Source organism: Cynara cardunculus, unplaced genomic scaffold (assembly GCF_001531365.2).
Source record: "Cynara cardunculus var. scolymus isolate 2C unplaced genomic scaffold, CcrdV1 Un_Scaffold_3320, whole genome shotgun sequence".
In the NCBI taxonomy this organism is placed as follows: Eukaryota; Viridiplantae; Streptophyta; class Magnoliopsida; order Asterales; family Asteraceae; genus Cynara; species Cynara cardunculus.
In genome coordinates, this window is record NW_020201430.1 from 38,448 (window position 1) to 54,336 (window position 15,889).

A 15,889-nucleotide genomic window follows, 5' to 3' on the forward strand; every position below is an offset into this window, starting at 1 on the left:
GAGAACTGAAACAGTTATTCATAAGCCTGTGGGGGGAAGACACGTGGTTTGACATGCTTTGCATTTCGCCTCCTAAATAAATATATTTGAAAAGGAAAGTCTGAAGTCCTTTTCCAGAGTTGAAGGCAAGGTTATTTAGAGTCACAAGTCTGAAGGATCATTCCGTAGACATAGGTTATCCATTGTAGATGAAGAGCCTATGTGTAGGTCTGCATGAAGCACGTAATCAGGGTCAGAAGCTATGCAGAGTCTCTATGAAGCTCTGTATAAAGCACAAAGTCATGCTCAGAGGCTCTGCCTAGTACATGCAGAGATAGAGCTGTTATTGATGAGTTAAGTGTAGCATATACAAAGGACGTCCTGTATTTCGATGCTCATAAAGACTTCTAAATAAAGACGAACAATCTGGACACAAATCTGAAGTCCTTTCCAGAGTTAATTTCTAAGGTTAGTCAAAGGTACAAGTCTGCATAAATATTTCGTAGATCGAATCTGCGTTGTAGACGTAGAGCCGCTACGTAGCTTTGCATGCAGCACAAAATCAGGCATAGAGGCGCTGCGTAGTACCTACAGTGCCTCTATAAAGCTCTGTATGAGACACGGAGTGAGGCTCTGTGTAATACATGCATAGCCTCTATAAAGCTCTGTATGAAGCACGGAGTGAGGCTAAGAGGGTCTGCGTAGTACATGCAAAGCCTCTATGGCCGGATAATTATAATGCATAACATAAATGAAAAATAAGCCTTTAAAGAATTAATAATAATATGAGTAAATATGAGGAACCTGTAAAAAAAATTTATAACAGAACATAAATGAAACTAATGAAAGGTTAATACGTAAAATATTGATAAAATAAGAACCATGTATCATATATTACTAAAACTCTTCTTTATATACAACATTCGTTGTTCTACTGTCAATAATACCATCATCATCCATAATTAGTACTTTCAAACCTTGCTTGCTTTTAACTCTAGATAAAGCAACATATAACTGACCATGGGTGAAGACCGGTTGTCTTAGAAATAAACCAACTTTTGATAATGATTGTCCTTAGCTCTTATTTATGGTCATGGAAAAACATACAACAATTGGAAATTGTCTCCTTTGAAATTTGAATGGTATCCTTTTGTCTGTAGGTGTCAAAGACATTCTTGGAATGAATGTACGACTTCCAATATTGATTCCAGATATAACATGTGCTTCTATCACTCGATTTCCCAATGTTAACACCCACAGTCTAGTTCCATTACATAATCCAGATTTCTGATCAATATTCATGAGTAACATGATAGGAACACCAACTTCTAGTAAAATCTTATGGTTTGGTATCCCTGATAATTTAAGACCATTTAAAACATCAGGAGAGTACAAAGCTTTATCAAACTCATCGTGAAGGTGCTCTGATTCACATAGCGTATCTGAACTTAAGTACTTCTTTTCTTCTCCTGGGAACAATAACAACAAACAATCATTTATTTCTTGAATGACTTCACTTTTTGGTGCAAGTATTGCTCGTTCTTGAAAATAAGCTGAGTTGTTGATGTTTTCAAGAATTGAAGGATAGAAAAATTTGATTAATGCAGATATAGGATCGACGGAATCACTAATGAGAAGATCATGAGGTATCTCAATAACTGCCTCACCATCATTATCACCTCCAACTTTTCCTTCTCCTAAGTCCAAAATCCATTTTGTAAAATTCCTTGTTTGTTTAATTTCTGAAATCTCACTGTTTGCAGTTAGCCTAATGTTCTTAGTTAACCTTAGGACTTTGCATTTTTCCCAAATATAAGATGAGCTTAATGATGCATTTACAATGTTTTGTCTACCTGTGTTGGGAATAACTGGCATAATTTGTCTGAAATCTCCTCCAAAAACAATTACCTTGCCCCCAAAAAGCATTTGCGAGTCACCACTGCGTCGAGCATTAACAATATCGTTCATACTTCTGTGATAACCGGGTTCTGATTATTACCCAAGGTATTTACTATGTGAATTAATTGTTTATATGGATACATGCTTACGTGAATTTAATATGTGAGTATGTGTGTTTTATGCATAGGGATATATGCATAATATGATAAATATATATATATATATATGTACATATATATATATATAATATGCATATGCATGTGTGTGTATGAAATCAGTATGCATGGGTAAATTGTGTATTCATGTATGTGGGTAAGGCTGGTAGCCGACTTTCCATTTTTGGAAAGTATAAATAAAGGGTTTTAGGTTCTTAATGAAGCTTCTTGCTTCATTTGGAAATTTTGGAGAAATTAGAGTGAAAGGTTGTCCAGATTGTTATTGTGGCTTGCATTCTTCTTCTTCTTCAAAATCTGAGTTCATACTTGAAGGTGAGTGATTTCTAAACCTTTTTGTATAAAATTTGTTACTGGTTTTATTTGAATGTTGGTTATTATTGGAAAGAAATCAGTTATTTAATTAATGGTTTTATTCTGACAAAGGGTGACCGGATTAAGTCTAAAACAGGACAAAGCTTGTCCGGATTACTCTTAAACCGGATAGGAGGTGTCCGATTTATTCATAAATCGCTTAAGTATTGTGCGATTTATAGTGTTAGTGAGAATATTTGAAATATGTAAACTGGACAAAGGTTTTGAACGGAGAAGTATGAATACGACCAAGTATTGAGCGGTTTAGCCTTAAATTGCTTAAGGGTCATGCGGATTAGTTATAAACCGATCACGTATTGAGCGGTTCAGTCTTTTACCGATCATGTGTTGTCCGAATTGCCTTAAACCGGACATGAGTCATGCAATTTAGTCTTAACTCGACCAAGTCTTGTTCGGATTAGTATATCGGACAAGAAGGGATAGTGTTGTCCGGATTGTATATCCGAATAACTTATCCGGGTGATTTATATTTGATAATTTTCAAATGTTGAATATTTTAGACATTTAATATAATTTAAAAATGTCTATTACTGGGTTTAATTATGGATTTATAAAAGAGGTATTTTATATCTTTTTAAATAAAAATATATGTTCCTACCAAGCGTGGTGACGTAAGTCTGTTTTGGTATGGAACTGGATTTGGGAAAAGGTTTCTACCAAGCGTGGTGACGTAAGTCTGTTTTGGTATGAAACTATATTTTGAGAAACCTTCCTACCAAGCGTGGTGACGTAAGCCTGTTTTGGTATGAAACTTGTTTTAAATGGTAGTTCCCCCAGACGTGGTGACTTTTGTCTGTTCTGGCTTGGAACTGGGAATGGGTACTTTCAGACGTAATGACTTTTGTCTGTTATGATAAGTAGCCTTGTTTTGATGAAGGAATAAGGGTGGCATATCAAGGAGAGGTGTACTTGGAATAAGGGAGGCATTGTCATATGTGGATAATATTATAACTCTGATTATTGTTACTAATTGGATTTAATAACTTTGAATCATCATTTATTTGTGACCTGATGAATTAGAGATATTATTCCTATTAGAAACAATAATTTAGATGTTATTGAGAAGGGGAAAATGGTTTGTCATAAAGGTCAAGTATTGCCTTAAATCTTTCTATTAAATATTTACATGGAATGGTTTGGTGATTAAAGAAACTTTGGTTACAATATTTGTTTCATATTGGGAACGTTGGATCTTTAAGCAGATGTATTTTATTATTAGAACTGAGGTTCTTGAGTTCATTCTTTTATGCATATCATTGAGAACTGCATTATTTAATTATATTGCAAATATTTTTGAGCAAAGATACTTTATTACATTTTGGTGTTCATCACTCTGCATTTGCGAAGAAGGGATTTTCTCACTAGACCCATCTAGTCTAACTCTCATTTTCTATTTTAATATTATGCAATGTAGGAATAACGGGGTCCGGGGATAGTAAATGGAAAGGGAAAATGTGAATATTTTCCTAACCTATTATCTGCTTTTGAAGATACATGTTGTATTACATGTGATAGTACATGATTTGTTTTGGAATTTTTCATATGTAGATTTGTACATATAAGAATCCTTGTACTAGTGGGACCTTGTAATGTAAACTATATTTCCATGTAATGAAATATGTGTAATATGAAAATGTGGTGTTTGGGGGTGTTACAGAAGTAGTATCAGAGCCTTAGTTTAAGAGACTTAGGTATTCCAAGCATGATGCCTAGACTTAAATTGTTATTTGCATGTTAAGAGTCCCAGACATAATTAGTATCATTGGGAATAAAATATAATGGGTTAAAGAGGGAAGTATGTAAGGTGAATTCGAATTACAAATGGCCAATGTAATTATGAATTTACAGGTACATACCTATACTCGGATACCATATTATATTTGGGAATATGAATACGTGATATTTAATAATAAAATATCTGCAGATGTCTAGTCGATCGCGAAGATCAGAAAGAATTGTCTGTCCTGAATTTGAAGAAAGGGAGGAATCTCCCGTTAATCCACCAACCTATACTTTAAGGAGTAGAGGACGTGGAAGGAGTAGGGGTAGAGGTTGAAGAAGAAGTCAGATTCCTGAGAGGAGTCAGGCTGAGATTCGCCCTGATCAAGGGGAATCTATTTCTGGGAATGCTTAACAAGAATAGAGGCAACAATCAAAATTTATAACTAGAATCGATCTAGCAGAAGAAATGGAAAAACCGAGGGAAACTCTGATATCTATTATGGGACTGCCAGCTAGAGTAGAAACCGAGCGAGTTGGAATTAATCCTTCAGCTCCTTCAGCAAGCAGCAATACTCAGGGAGGAGATATAAAGAAGTTTCTGACATGTAAACCTCCAACTTTTTCAGGGGAAAAAGATCCAGTAAAAGAAATGTGCTAGATAAAAGAGATTGAATCGGTATTCAATATCAGTAGATGTTCTGAAGAAAACAAGGTTAGATTTGCAGTGCCTATGCTTAAATCTAATGCCTTATATTGGTGGGATGTGGAGTCCTTAGCACAACCGAATATACTGCAGACAATGTCTTGGGAAGAATTTGTACATACATTCACAATTCTGTCCTACGACAATAGTAAGACAAATAGAGGAGGATTTTCTGAAATTGGAACAAGGGAATAGATCTGTACAGGATTATACCGAGAAATTTATTGAGTTTTCTCGTTTTGCTGAACATTACGTATCTTCAGAATCCCGAAAGGTAGAAAGGTATATTTGGGGTCTGAAACCTTCTAGTCGGGAGTTCGTGATTGCTATGAACCCTAAAGCTTTCTCTTTAGCCGTCAATGCTGCTGAAATTACTGAAAGAAACAAGAATCGACAAGGTGAAGAGAAATTTGTTGAGAAAAGAAAGTGGGAGGGGTCTTCAGTTAGTTTTCGAAGACCCAAATTTACTAAAACAGATAACCGTGCTCCACAGCTGCCACCTGTTAGAAACTGCCCACAATGTCAGCAGGTGCATCAGGGAAATTGTCCGTTTGAACCAAAGTGATGTTATCGTTGTGGGGAGACAGGACATTTGTCAAGGGACTGCACTACACCCAAAAGGTGTTTTCAGTGCAATTCACCTGACCACATTCGACCAAATTGTCCACAATTGAGAGCTCCTCGTCTGACAATGGGAGGAAATACTCCCAGTAACCATGGAAGGCCTAGTGCACCGAGGGGAGGCCAGAGTGGAGCCAAGGGTAGATCGTTTCGAATAACGAAGAATGAAGCAGAAGCAACCCCAGATGTAGTAACAGGTACTTTTCTTCTAAATTCTATACGTGCTAAGGTGTTGTTTGATTTTGGTGCAAAATTTTCATTTGTATCACCATCATTTGCTTAATCTGCATGTCTGAATTCTGTGCTACTAGATTTCGAATTAGTAGTTGATACTGCTAATAGTCAGGAATCTGTTACTAGAGTATTCAATAATTGTGTTATTATTATTGAGGGGTGTGAGTTACCGATTCGACTATTCCCTATGCCGATGAAAGAGTTTGATGTAGTGGTGGGTATGGACAGGTTAGCAGAGCATCATGCCAATATTGTTTGTAATAAGAAGATGATCAGAATTACACTACCAGATCAATGAACAGTTTTTATTTATGGTGATCGTCAGGATCATCATATTAGTTTATTATATGTAATAAAAGCCCGAAAGTCTATTCGGAAAGGATGCTAGGGGTGTTTAGCGTATGTTGTTAATACACAGAAAGAGAAAATAAAAGAGGAATCGATTCCAATCGTTAATGAATACCCGTAAGTCTTTCCAGAGGATTTGTCTGGAGTACCGCCAGATCGAGTCATTGAATTCCGAATTGATGTCATACCTGGAGCAGCACCAGTGGCCAAGGCACCGTATAGATTGGCTCCTTTAGAATTGAAAGAGTTGGTCACTCAATTGAAGGATCTAACTGATAAAGGATTCATTATACCTAGCACTTCACCTTGGGGTGCTCGGTCTTATTTGTCAAGAAGAAAGATGGATCTATGCGAATGTGTATAGACTATCGAGAATTAAATAAATTGACTATTAAAAACAAGTATCCTCTACCAAGGATTGATGACTTGTTTTATCAACTGGTAGGAGCAAGTTATTTCTCCAAAATCGATTTAAGGTCGGGATATCATCAGCTTAAAGTCAGGGAAGAAGACGTTGCTACAACAACTTTTCGAACCGGATACGGGCATCATGAGTTCTTAGTTATGTCATTCGGCTAAACTAATACGCCCACAACCTTCATGGATTTGATGAATAGGGTATGTAAGGAATATCTTGATAAATTCGTTATTGTATTTATTGATGATATACTTATATACTCTAAGACTAAAGAAGAGCACGCAAAACATCTTCGCCTGATACTGGAATTGTTGAAAAGAGAAACGTTGTATGCCAAGTTGTCCAAATGTGAGTTCTGGTTAAGGGAGGTCCAATTCTTGGGTCACGTTATCTCAAAAGCAGGGGTGAAGGTAGATCCAGCCAAAATAGAAGCAGCTGAAAAATGGGAAGCTCCAAAGACTCCTTCTGAAGTCCGAAGCTTTTTGGGACTGGTAGGCTACTACCGTAAGTTCATTCAGGACTTTTATAAGATAGCCATGCCATTGACCAAATTGACTCGGAAAAATATTAAGTTTCAGTGGGAAAAAGAACAGCAAGAAGCTTTCTAACTATTAAAGGATCACCTCTGTAGTGCTCCGGTGTTAACCCTACCTGATGGATCCGAAAATTTTGTGGTATACAGTGATGCTTCAAAGTTAGGGTTGGGATGTGTTTTGATGCAGAGAGGAAAAGTAATTTCTTATGCTTCAAGACAATTGAAGGATAATGAGAAGCAATATCCAACTCATGATATGGAGTTAGCCGCGGTGGTATTCGCTCTAAAAATCTGGAGGCATTATCTTCTGGGGACAAAGTGCCAGATATATACAGATCACAAGAGTCTACAACATCTGTTCAACCAGAAAGATTTAAATATGCGACAACATCGATGGATTGAACTTGTTAATGACTATGATTGTGAAATCCTTTACCACCCATGAAAAGCCAACGTGGAGCTGACGCTTTAAGTAAAAAAGAAAGGAGCGAGACTATTAAAACTGTGGCAATGAGAATAAGTTTAGTCCCTGATATCCATAAAGAAATTCTGAGGTGTCAGAAGGAAGCTATAAAAGAAGATCTTATCAAAACAGAAAGGTTGGGTAAGATGATTTCAACCTTGGAACCAAACGACAAAGGGATTATGTGTTTTCAAAGGAGAATTTGGGTACCAAGCTTTGGGGATATCCGAAAAGTTATTTTGAATGAAATCCATAAATCCCGATACTCTATTCATCCAGGTACCAATAAGATGTATCGAGATCTAAAATCTTTTTATTGGTGGCCCGTATTGAAGAAAGATATAGCTAGATATGTGGAACAATGTTTAACGTGTCTATAGGTTAAAATCGAGCATCCGAAACCATATGGAAGTCTTCAATCTTTGGAGATTCCTCTATGGAAATGGGATCACATTACGATGGATTTCGTCATGAATTTACCTCGAACTCCAAAGGGGTATAACGCGATCTGGGTAATTGTTGATCGCCTATCTAAGTCAACACATTTTCTACCTATAAGAGAAAATTATTCTTTAGAAAAGCTGGCTCAGGTTTATATCAGAGAAATTATCACTAGGCACGATGTTCCACTGTCTATTGTTTCTGATAGAGATAGCCGTTTCACCTCAAAGTTTTGGGAAAGTTTGCAGAAAGCTCTGGGATCTGAAATGCGGTTATGTACAACCTATCATCCGCAAACTAACGGGCAAAGTGAAAGAACTATCAAGACTCTAGAAGATATGTTAAGAAGCTGTATCATTGACTTCGGAGGATCATGGGAAGATCATTTGCCATTGATAGAGTTTRCGTATAATAATAGTTACCATTCCAGCATCCAAGCGACACCATATGAAGTATTATATGGACGTAAATGTCGAACGCCTTTGTGTTAGAACGAGGTAGGTGAAAGACAGTTGACAGGTCATGAAATTGTTCAAGAAACTTCAGACAAGATTGAACAGATCTGTGAAAGAATCAGAACAACACAAGATCACCAGAAAAGTTATGCTGATAATCGTCAGAAGCCGATTGAATTTTGTGTAGGTGATTTTGTGATGTTGAAAGTTTCGCCATGGAAAGGTGTCATCAGATTTGGGAAGAAGGGTAAGCTCAGTCTGAGGTATGTTGGGCCGTTCAAAATAAGTAAACGAATCGGGCCAGTGGCATATCAGTTAGATCTACAAGAAGAACTTAGTCTAATTCATAACACTTTCCATGTATCGATTTGCGAAAATGTTTAGCTGATTCGAGTTTCGCTGTACCATTACCAGAGGTCAAATTGGACAGTAAACTGAACTTTGTGGAAATGCCAGAAGCCGTAATTGACCGAAAGATCAGGGTGTTAAGAAACAAGGAAATCAGTCTGGTTAAAGTACAGTGAAAGTTTCACAAAGGACCAGAAGCGACTTGGGAATTGGAGTTAGAAATAAGAGCAGATTATCCATGGCTCTTTGATTAAAGGAATTTCGGGATGAAATTCTTTTGAAGGGGTGGATGATGTGATAACTGGGTTCTGATTATTACCCAAGGTATTTACTATGTGAATTAATTGTTTATATGGATACATGCTTACGTGAATTTAATATGTGAGTATGTGTGTTTTATGCATAGGGATATATGCATAATATGATATATATATATATATATATAATTTGCATGTGCATGTGTGTGCATGAAATCATGTATGCATGGGTAAATTGTGTATTCATGTATGTGGGTAAGGCTAGTAGCCGACTTTCCATTTTTGAGGAAAGTATAAATAAAGGGTTTTGGGTTCTTAATGAAGCTTCTTGCTTCATTTGGAAATTTTGGAGAAATTAGAGTGAAAGGTTGTCCGGATAAGCTTTGTGGCTTGCATTCTTCTTCTTCTTCTTCTTCAAAATTTGAGTTCGTACTTGAAGGTGAATGATTTCTAAACCTTTTTGCATAAAATTGGTTACTGGTTTTATTTGAATGTTGGTTATTATTGGAAAGAAATCAGTTATTTAATTAAAGGTTTTATTCAGACAAAGGGTGACCAGATTAAGTCTAAAATCGGACAAAGCTTGTCCGGATTACTCTTAAACCGGATAGGAGGTGAGAAATTCCCCGATAAAGCTGCTAGTACCAGGTAAACTCAAAATCAAAAGAGCGATTGGGTTGAAAAAAAAGTAAAGGATTTTTTCACCATCACTCACGGACACTCCCCCGGGGCTGGGAAACTTCCATCAGACGCGAGCCCCTCCCCGGGCGGATTCCTCCTTTTGCTCCTCAGCCTACAGGGTCCGATTTATTCATAAATCGCTTAAGTATTGTGCAATTTAGAGTGTTAGTGAGAATATTTGAAATATGTAAACCAGACAAAGGTTTTGAACGGAGAAGTATGAATACGACCAAGTATTGAGCGGTTTAGCCTTAAATCGCTTAAGGGTCGTGTGGATTAGTTATAAACCGATCACATATTGAGCGGTTTAGTCTTAAACCGATCATGTGTTTTTAACTTTAATTTCATGTATTAATTGTTTACATTTATATTATCTTTTTACAGATTTATCTCTCAATGAAGAACAAGTGAGAGATAATCAAAAGATAATATAAATGTAAACAATTAATACATGAAATTAAAGTTAAAAACAATTTAAGGACGACCATAGTGGTTGATGAAGACAAAAACAATAAATTCTTTCCTATTTAGATAATAGTTGTATAAATCTATGCTTAAGATATAAAATTAACATACCTGGAGACTGTAAAGCAATTTGTTGATTGTACGGAATGCCATCTGCTAAGTATTGCCATGTTTTTTCCCAAACAAATTCAGGTCTAGATAGACTGTTTGAAATCAGCATGATTGCAAATAAGAAGCGTAGATAAAAACCAGATACAGTTAAAATTTGCCTCTTCAATGGCATCAATATATTCCTTGTCATCGTCTAAAAGCCCAAGAGCATAACATGCATCTCTAAAAGTAAGAAATGTTTTTCCATTTATTGTATGAATGTCTTCGAATGATTTAGGACCTTTCACTTTATTCAGAAGAACTCTTAAATAATATCCTTCTCCTACAGTAGGAGAAACTAAATAAATCTGTCCAATTGAGAACCATTTTTTCTTTCGATCCCAACATCGTTCGTCCAATTTCCACACAAACTTTGTAGGGAATTCAACGTAAGTGAGTTCTCGTGCTTCTTGATAAATTTGATTACTATGCATCCAAGCTAAGAACATTGAGGACGCCACATATTATAACCATCATAATTTAGATTTATCTCTCAATGAAGAACAAGTGAAGAATCTAACTTTGATTGCAGAAGAGCTAGATTATAACTTTCAAACAACCGTTTGATTGCAGAAAAGCTAGATTATAACCATCATAATTTACGTGATGAGTTTCAGACACTTGTAGTGGAGGGTTCCGGCTATGTCTGATGATCACCCTGAAATAGAAATACTGGGTCTTCATCATTGATGTCAACTTCAAAGTCAAAATATAACCCAGATGATTCGTCAATATTATCTTTGTCTTCTCCGAAATCATGTTCTCCACCCAGTTCAGTAGCAAAAACATCATTAAATCTGACATTGGCCGACAAGTCCAGTAACAACCTTGTTCCTACCGTGGAGTCCGCCGGATTTTCAACCATTGGCTCGATCGCTGGACTTGTCTCCATTACATCATCATCTTTTACAATTATTGCCTCAATAATTCTTTCCCTTGTAGATTCAGGGACAGAACCTTCAACATTAACGTCTTGAGTAGCTGGCTCTCTTTGAAGACTTAGAGCACGAGCAGATGACTCAGCCACCCTTTGTCTTTTTCTCTCCCCCTCATGATGATCAGGATCTTCTGGATCATCATGCCTTCGTTTGAGTGAGGTGGCCTGAGCTCGACAAGTCTCTTCTAGAACAGATACCCATTTGGAAAGGGCATCAATTGAACTTTTAAGAACTTGGGTGTTTGATGTGATTAACTTATTGACTTTAGAGAAGCCAGAAGCAACCACATCCTGAAAAGCCAAAAACTCTGAGGCTCGAATAGTGGGGTTTTCATTAATTTGTTGTCTAAGAAGCCCAACCAAATCTGTGCATCAGGATTTTGGGATGACATCAGTTTAGCGTATAACAAGGATTTAAGTTCGTCCACCGATTGCTCTTGTACCGTCAGAGGCTCAGGTACAGGCGGTGGTGATGGCGCAGATGGTTAATCTTCTTCTACTTGCTCCTTCCCCTTCAATAGTGTTTTGATACTGGCAATTTGAGCATCCATATTGTCTTGAACATCCTTTAAGGCGCCGTCCAAATATTCCCTTGACACAAAGTCTGGTAAGCTCACACCTGGATCACTTAGATTACCAGTTGAGACAACAATTGAGTAAACTGTTGTGCTTACGTTCAGTGTTGGCAAAGTGGTAGCACTGGTAGGACTTCCGACCGGTCCTGGTGGGGAGGTTAATTGACACCACTCTAGTCGTTCCGGCGAGTTCACAAAGAACCGCAATGGAAGCAACAGATGCTAGAGACTCTTGTGTACCTATGTGTATCGGCTCTAGACTCGAGGTGCACAGAATCGAAGTCGTAGGCTGGGGCAGCGACCTAGTTGTTTCAATAACTAGATTCTCCGAATGAGAAGTAGATAACATATATGCTATATCCCCGTGTTGAAATGAAACGGCTGGTTGTTGAAAACCAGTTGAGTGGTCGGGTTGGGTGTGCAAGTGCATAGCTGGGCTAGCTATGTCTTCTTCAATACCAACATTCAATAGATGAATGTCGATAGCAGATGTGGGTGCCCGGCTATGTGTATCCGCTGGGATAGGAGCTTGATCTTGATTTTGTGCTCCACTCACACACTCACCATGTTTTTCTACTTCTCTTGCACTCAACCTCTCAACATTTTCTACTTTAGCTCCCTCATCTCCTCCTTCTACTGGAATATCTGACAAGTCTTCCAACATACGATCATAGTCATCAGGTCTGGCTCCAAAATCATCAACATCGAACGATAAGGAATGCAGACTTAGACAAGTCTGTGGAGCTTCAAACTCTGGAAAGATCTCATCAATATTATCAACCATTGCTCCTATTTGAATATTCTGTGAAAGAATAGGTTGAGCAGGGTTGTCTGCATCATCATCATCATTGTAATTGTCACCATCATCACCCAGAGCTGCCTGATTGTTAGATATTGTATCTTCCGAACTTGATGAAGTCAAGGAAGTACTATCTTATGAAGTAGTATGCTGATCAGAGGCTCCCCGCTCCTCATCACCCCTCTCAATTACATTTTCTCTCATCGCACAGCCCTGTTCAGGTAACCCGTGTTCCTGAACACTCTCACCTACAGCTATACCCTCTCTCATCTCGGGGTAAGTTCAACCAGTTCTGGCTGAACTATAGGATCTATCACTCGTCTATAGTCTATAACACACTGAGCCCTCTGATCAGCGATGGCAAAAAGCTCGGGTAGAATCTCCATGATTGAGTCCAGATCTTCAACCTCGGTATGTTGCCGAATTCTAGACATGACAAACGTCGGCCCCATTTCACTGTGAGCTCTGGCCGGGATGTCTTCATTTGAGTTCATCATGGCTTTTATGAAAAGTTGCAGAAACCGTTGAAAAGGCACGAACTTTTTGGCTTTTGACGGAAATCTATTAGCGTTTACGAGCTCCACCAGTTCATTCCATATTATAAGGGCATAATCATATTTGCGTGTAAAGACAATCCCATGGAAGTACTTTAAAAATGAACTACTGCACGTGTCGATTCCCGCAGTTTTTGACGTCAGGCATCTGTTGAGAATTGAAAATAGTAGATGCCAGATCGATGGTAGGAAACGCCGTTTGAATTGAGACGGGTTAGTCAACTCTTGTGAGTATCCTAACCGTTTGATGTCACGACAGAGTTGGTCGTCAGTTACAAGAGTTTCAAACCCTGTGGAGCCCGGTCCAGGAAGGCGTAGTATTCTTCTAAGTCTTTTTAATGTCAATCGCCTGACATACTCATCTACGCTTCCTTCGAAATAGAAAGTTTCTCCGTCTTTGGCCAAAGTAAGTGTACTCCATAACTGCTGTAAATATACCATTGGAACTGGTGTGCCGGCAGAAAGGGAATAGGCAATTGGGTGTCCGCGCAAGATTTCTGGGATTATCTGATATTCGGCAGGCATATCGAAGCTGAATGAATGGTTGTTTGGTTTAATTTCTAGATATTGACATTAAGGAAATAAGTTTTCATCGGGTATAGGTTGGTTTAATGGCTGAGCTTGGTTATTTAAGTTATCAGACCTGACAGAAGGAATGTGGGATTCCTCGTCAGACTGATGTTGATTATCCGCCATTTACATGTAACATATCTAAAATATTAGAACCCGAATTCATGAATTAAAGCAAAATGAACAACAAAAAAAATCAAGACTTAAAAAAATACTAATTTTTTTAACAAAACTAAAAAATTTAAGCAAAACTAAAAAAATGATTAAAAAATCTAAAAAACATTTAACACAAAAAAATATTAAAAAATTTATAATTTTTTTTAATAAACCTAAAACTAAAAAAAATAAACGAAAAACTTAAAAAAATTCAACCGTATTACTAATCCGGAAGAAAACACAAAAAAAATCTAAGACAAAAAGACTTAAACCGGACAACATTATCAACCGGATAAAGGTTGATCGGAGTAAATTCCGGTCACCTTCTCCGGTGAATAATCCGGTCAAAACTCAAAAACACTAAATCGATCAAAAAAAATAAAACTCAACCTAAACTAATCCTAACAAAAATAAATCGGACAAAACAAAAACGACAAATTAACACTTAAACCATTTTTATTAGGATCGATTATCTAGGTTTATACTCTTTTTAGGATTCAATCGATTTACAGTCCAAAGAAATATTTGATTCAGATTAGATTCAAAAGGTAACAATCCAAAATGTCGTCATACTCCAAGATTATGAAGCCAAGGATTAATACTCGAGTTCAATTGAAACAAATGTAAACCTTTGAAGTAGAGTAGAGAAGAAACATATTGATGTTCGATGATCTTGAGCTATTTAACAGAGGTTAAGTGGAGACGAAGATTGAACAGTGACAAGCGATTTAAGATAAATGTAAAAAATGAATCGAGTAAGTATAGTCAAAGTCAAAAACCGTTCAGATTCTAAACCGCTCAAAGCTTATCTGGATTAGGATAAATCGAACAAGAGGTGTCCGATTTAGAGAATGTGAAACAACTAAGTGATAATCCGGACAGTGAATCGCTCAAGGCATAGACGATTTAGAAGAACACCGGTCAAGGGTCGTCCGGTTTAAGAATAAACCGCTCAAAAGTCGATTGATTTAGGAATAAATCGCACAAGGATCAATCGATTTAACAATAAATCGCTTAAAGAAGAAATTAAATCGCTCAACGAAGGAAATAAATCGCTCAATGAAGGAAATAAATCGCTCAACAAACAAGCGATTTTAAAGAATTGAAATGCATAAATGACATAAGCGATTTAGCAATCCGCTCAATTCCTTGTAAAACATATCTAACCTTATCCGGATAAGAGTTTATCATATAGCCTTTTGTCCGGATTAGTATAAATCGGATACTACGTTGTCCGGATTTGCAATAAATCGGACAAGTGTTGTCCGGATTAGTCTAAATCAGCCAAACACTTATATTTTTAAACTCTATATATTTCAAAAATTAGATAATGTTTAAAAAACCTGTAAGAAAAATTTAAACTGTTAGTCCATACAGATAAAATCACTCCCCCTCAAAATATGATCAAATAAAAATCCACACTCCCCCTCAAATATAGATTTCCACGATCAAGAAATTTAAAATCAGATAAAAAAATTGAAACACTGACTAGTATTTAAAAAATACAGATATTTGACCAAATGAATTTGAATTAAATACAATTCAATAAATTGAACTATTTTTAATAAAAATTCAAAATTTCAAATTAAGCATACCTAACTTAGATACAAGAAAGCTAAAGCGTTTTTCATCTAAACCTTTCGTAAATAAGTTAGCTAATTGAAATTTTGTATTTACAAAATACAGTTCAATGGTTCCTTTTTCTACATGATCTTTAATGAAATGATACCGGATATCTATATGTTTGGTGTTTGTGTGTTGAACAAGATTACAAGAAATAGCGATTGCACTTTTAGAATCACAATAAATGTGAATTTTGTTAAAATAAAACCCGTAGTCTTTGAGCTGTGTCTGCATCCATAAAATTTGAGAACAGCAACTCGCAGCAGCTACATATTCTACTTCGGCAGTAGATATGGATACACAGTTCTGTTTCTTTGATGCTCAACTGACTAATTTGTCTCCCAAAAATTGTAGATGTCCCGAAGTGCTTTTCCTGTCCAACATACAGCCTGCATAGTCTGCATCTGA

The 15,889-nt window shown here is 36.9% G+C and overlaps 1 protein-coding gene across 1 annotated transcript; it reads right to left on the reverse strand.

Annotated features, from left to right (window-relative positions):
* Positions 1-1,053: 1,053 nt before the first annotated feature.
* Positions 1,054-1,947, reverse strand: LOC112503590. The gene has a single exon (XM_025107602.1). The coding sequence runs from the start codon at positions 1,945-1,947 to the stop codon at positions 1,054-1,056; it is 894 nt and encodes a 297-aa protein (XP_024963370.1).
* Between the last annotated feature and the right edge of the window lie 13,942 nt (positions 1,948-15,889).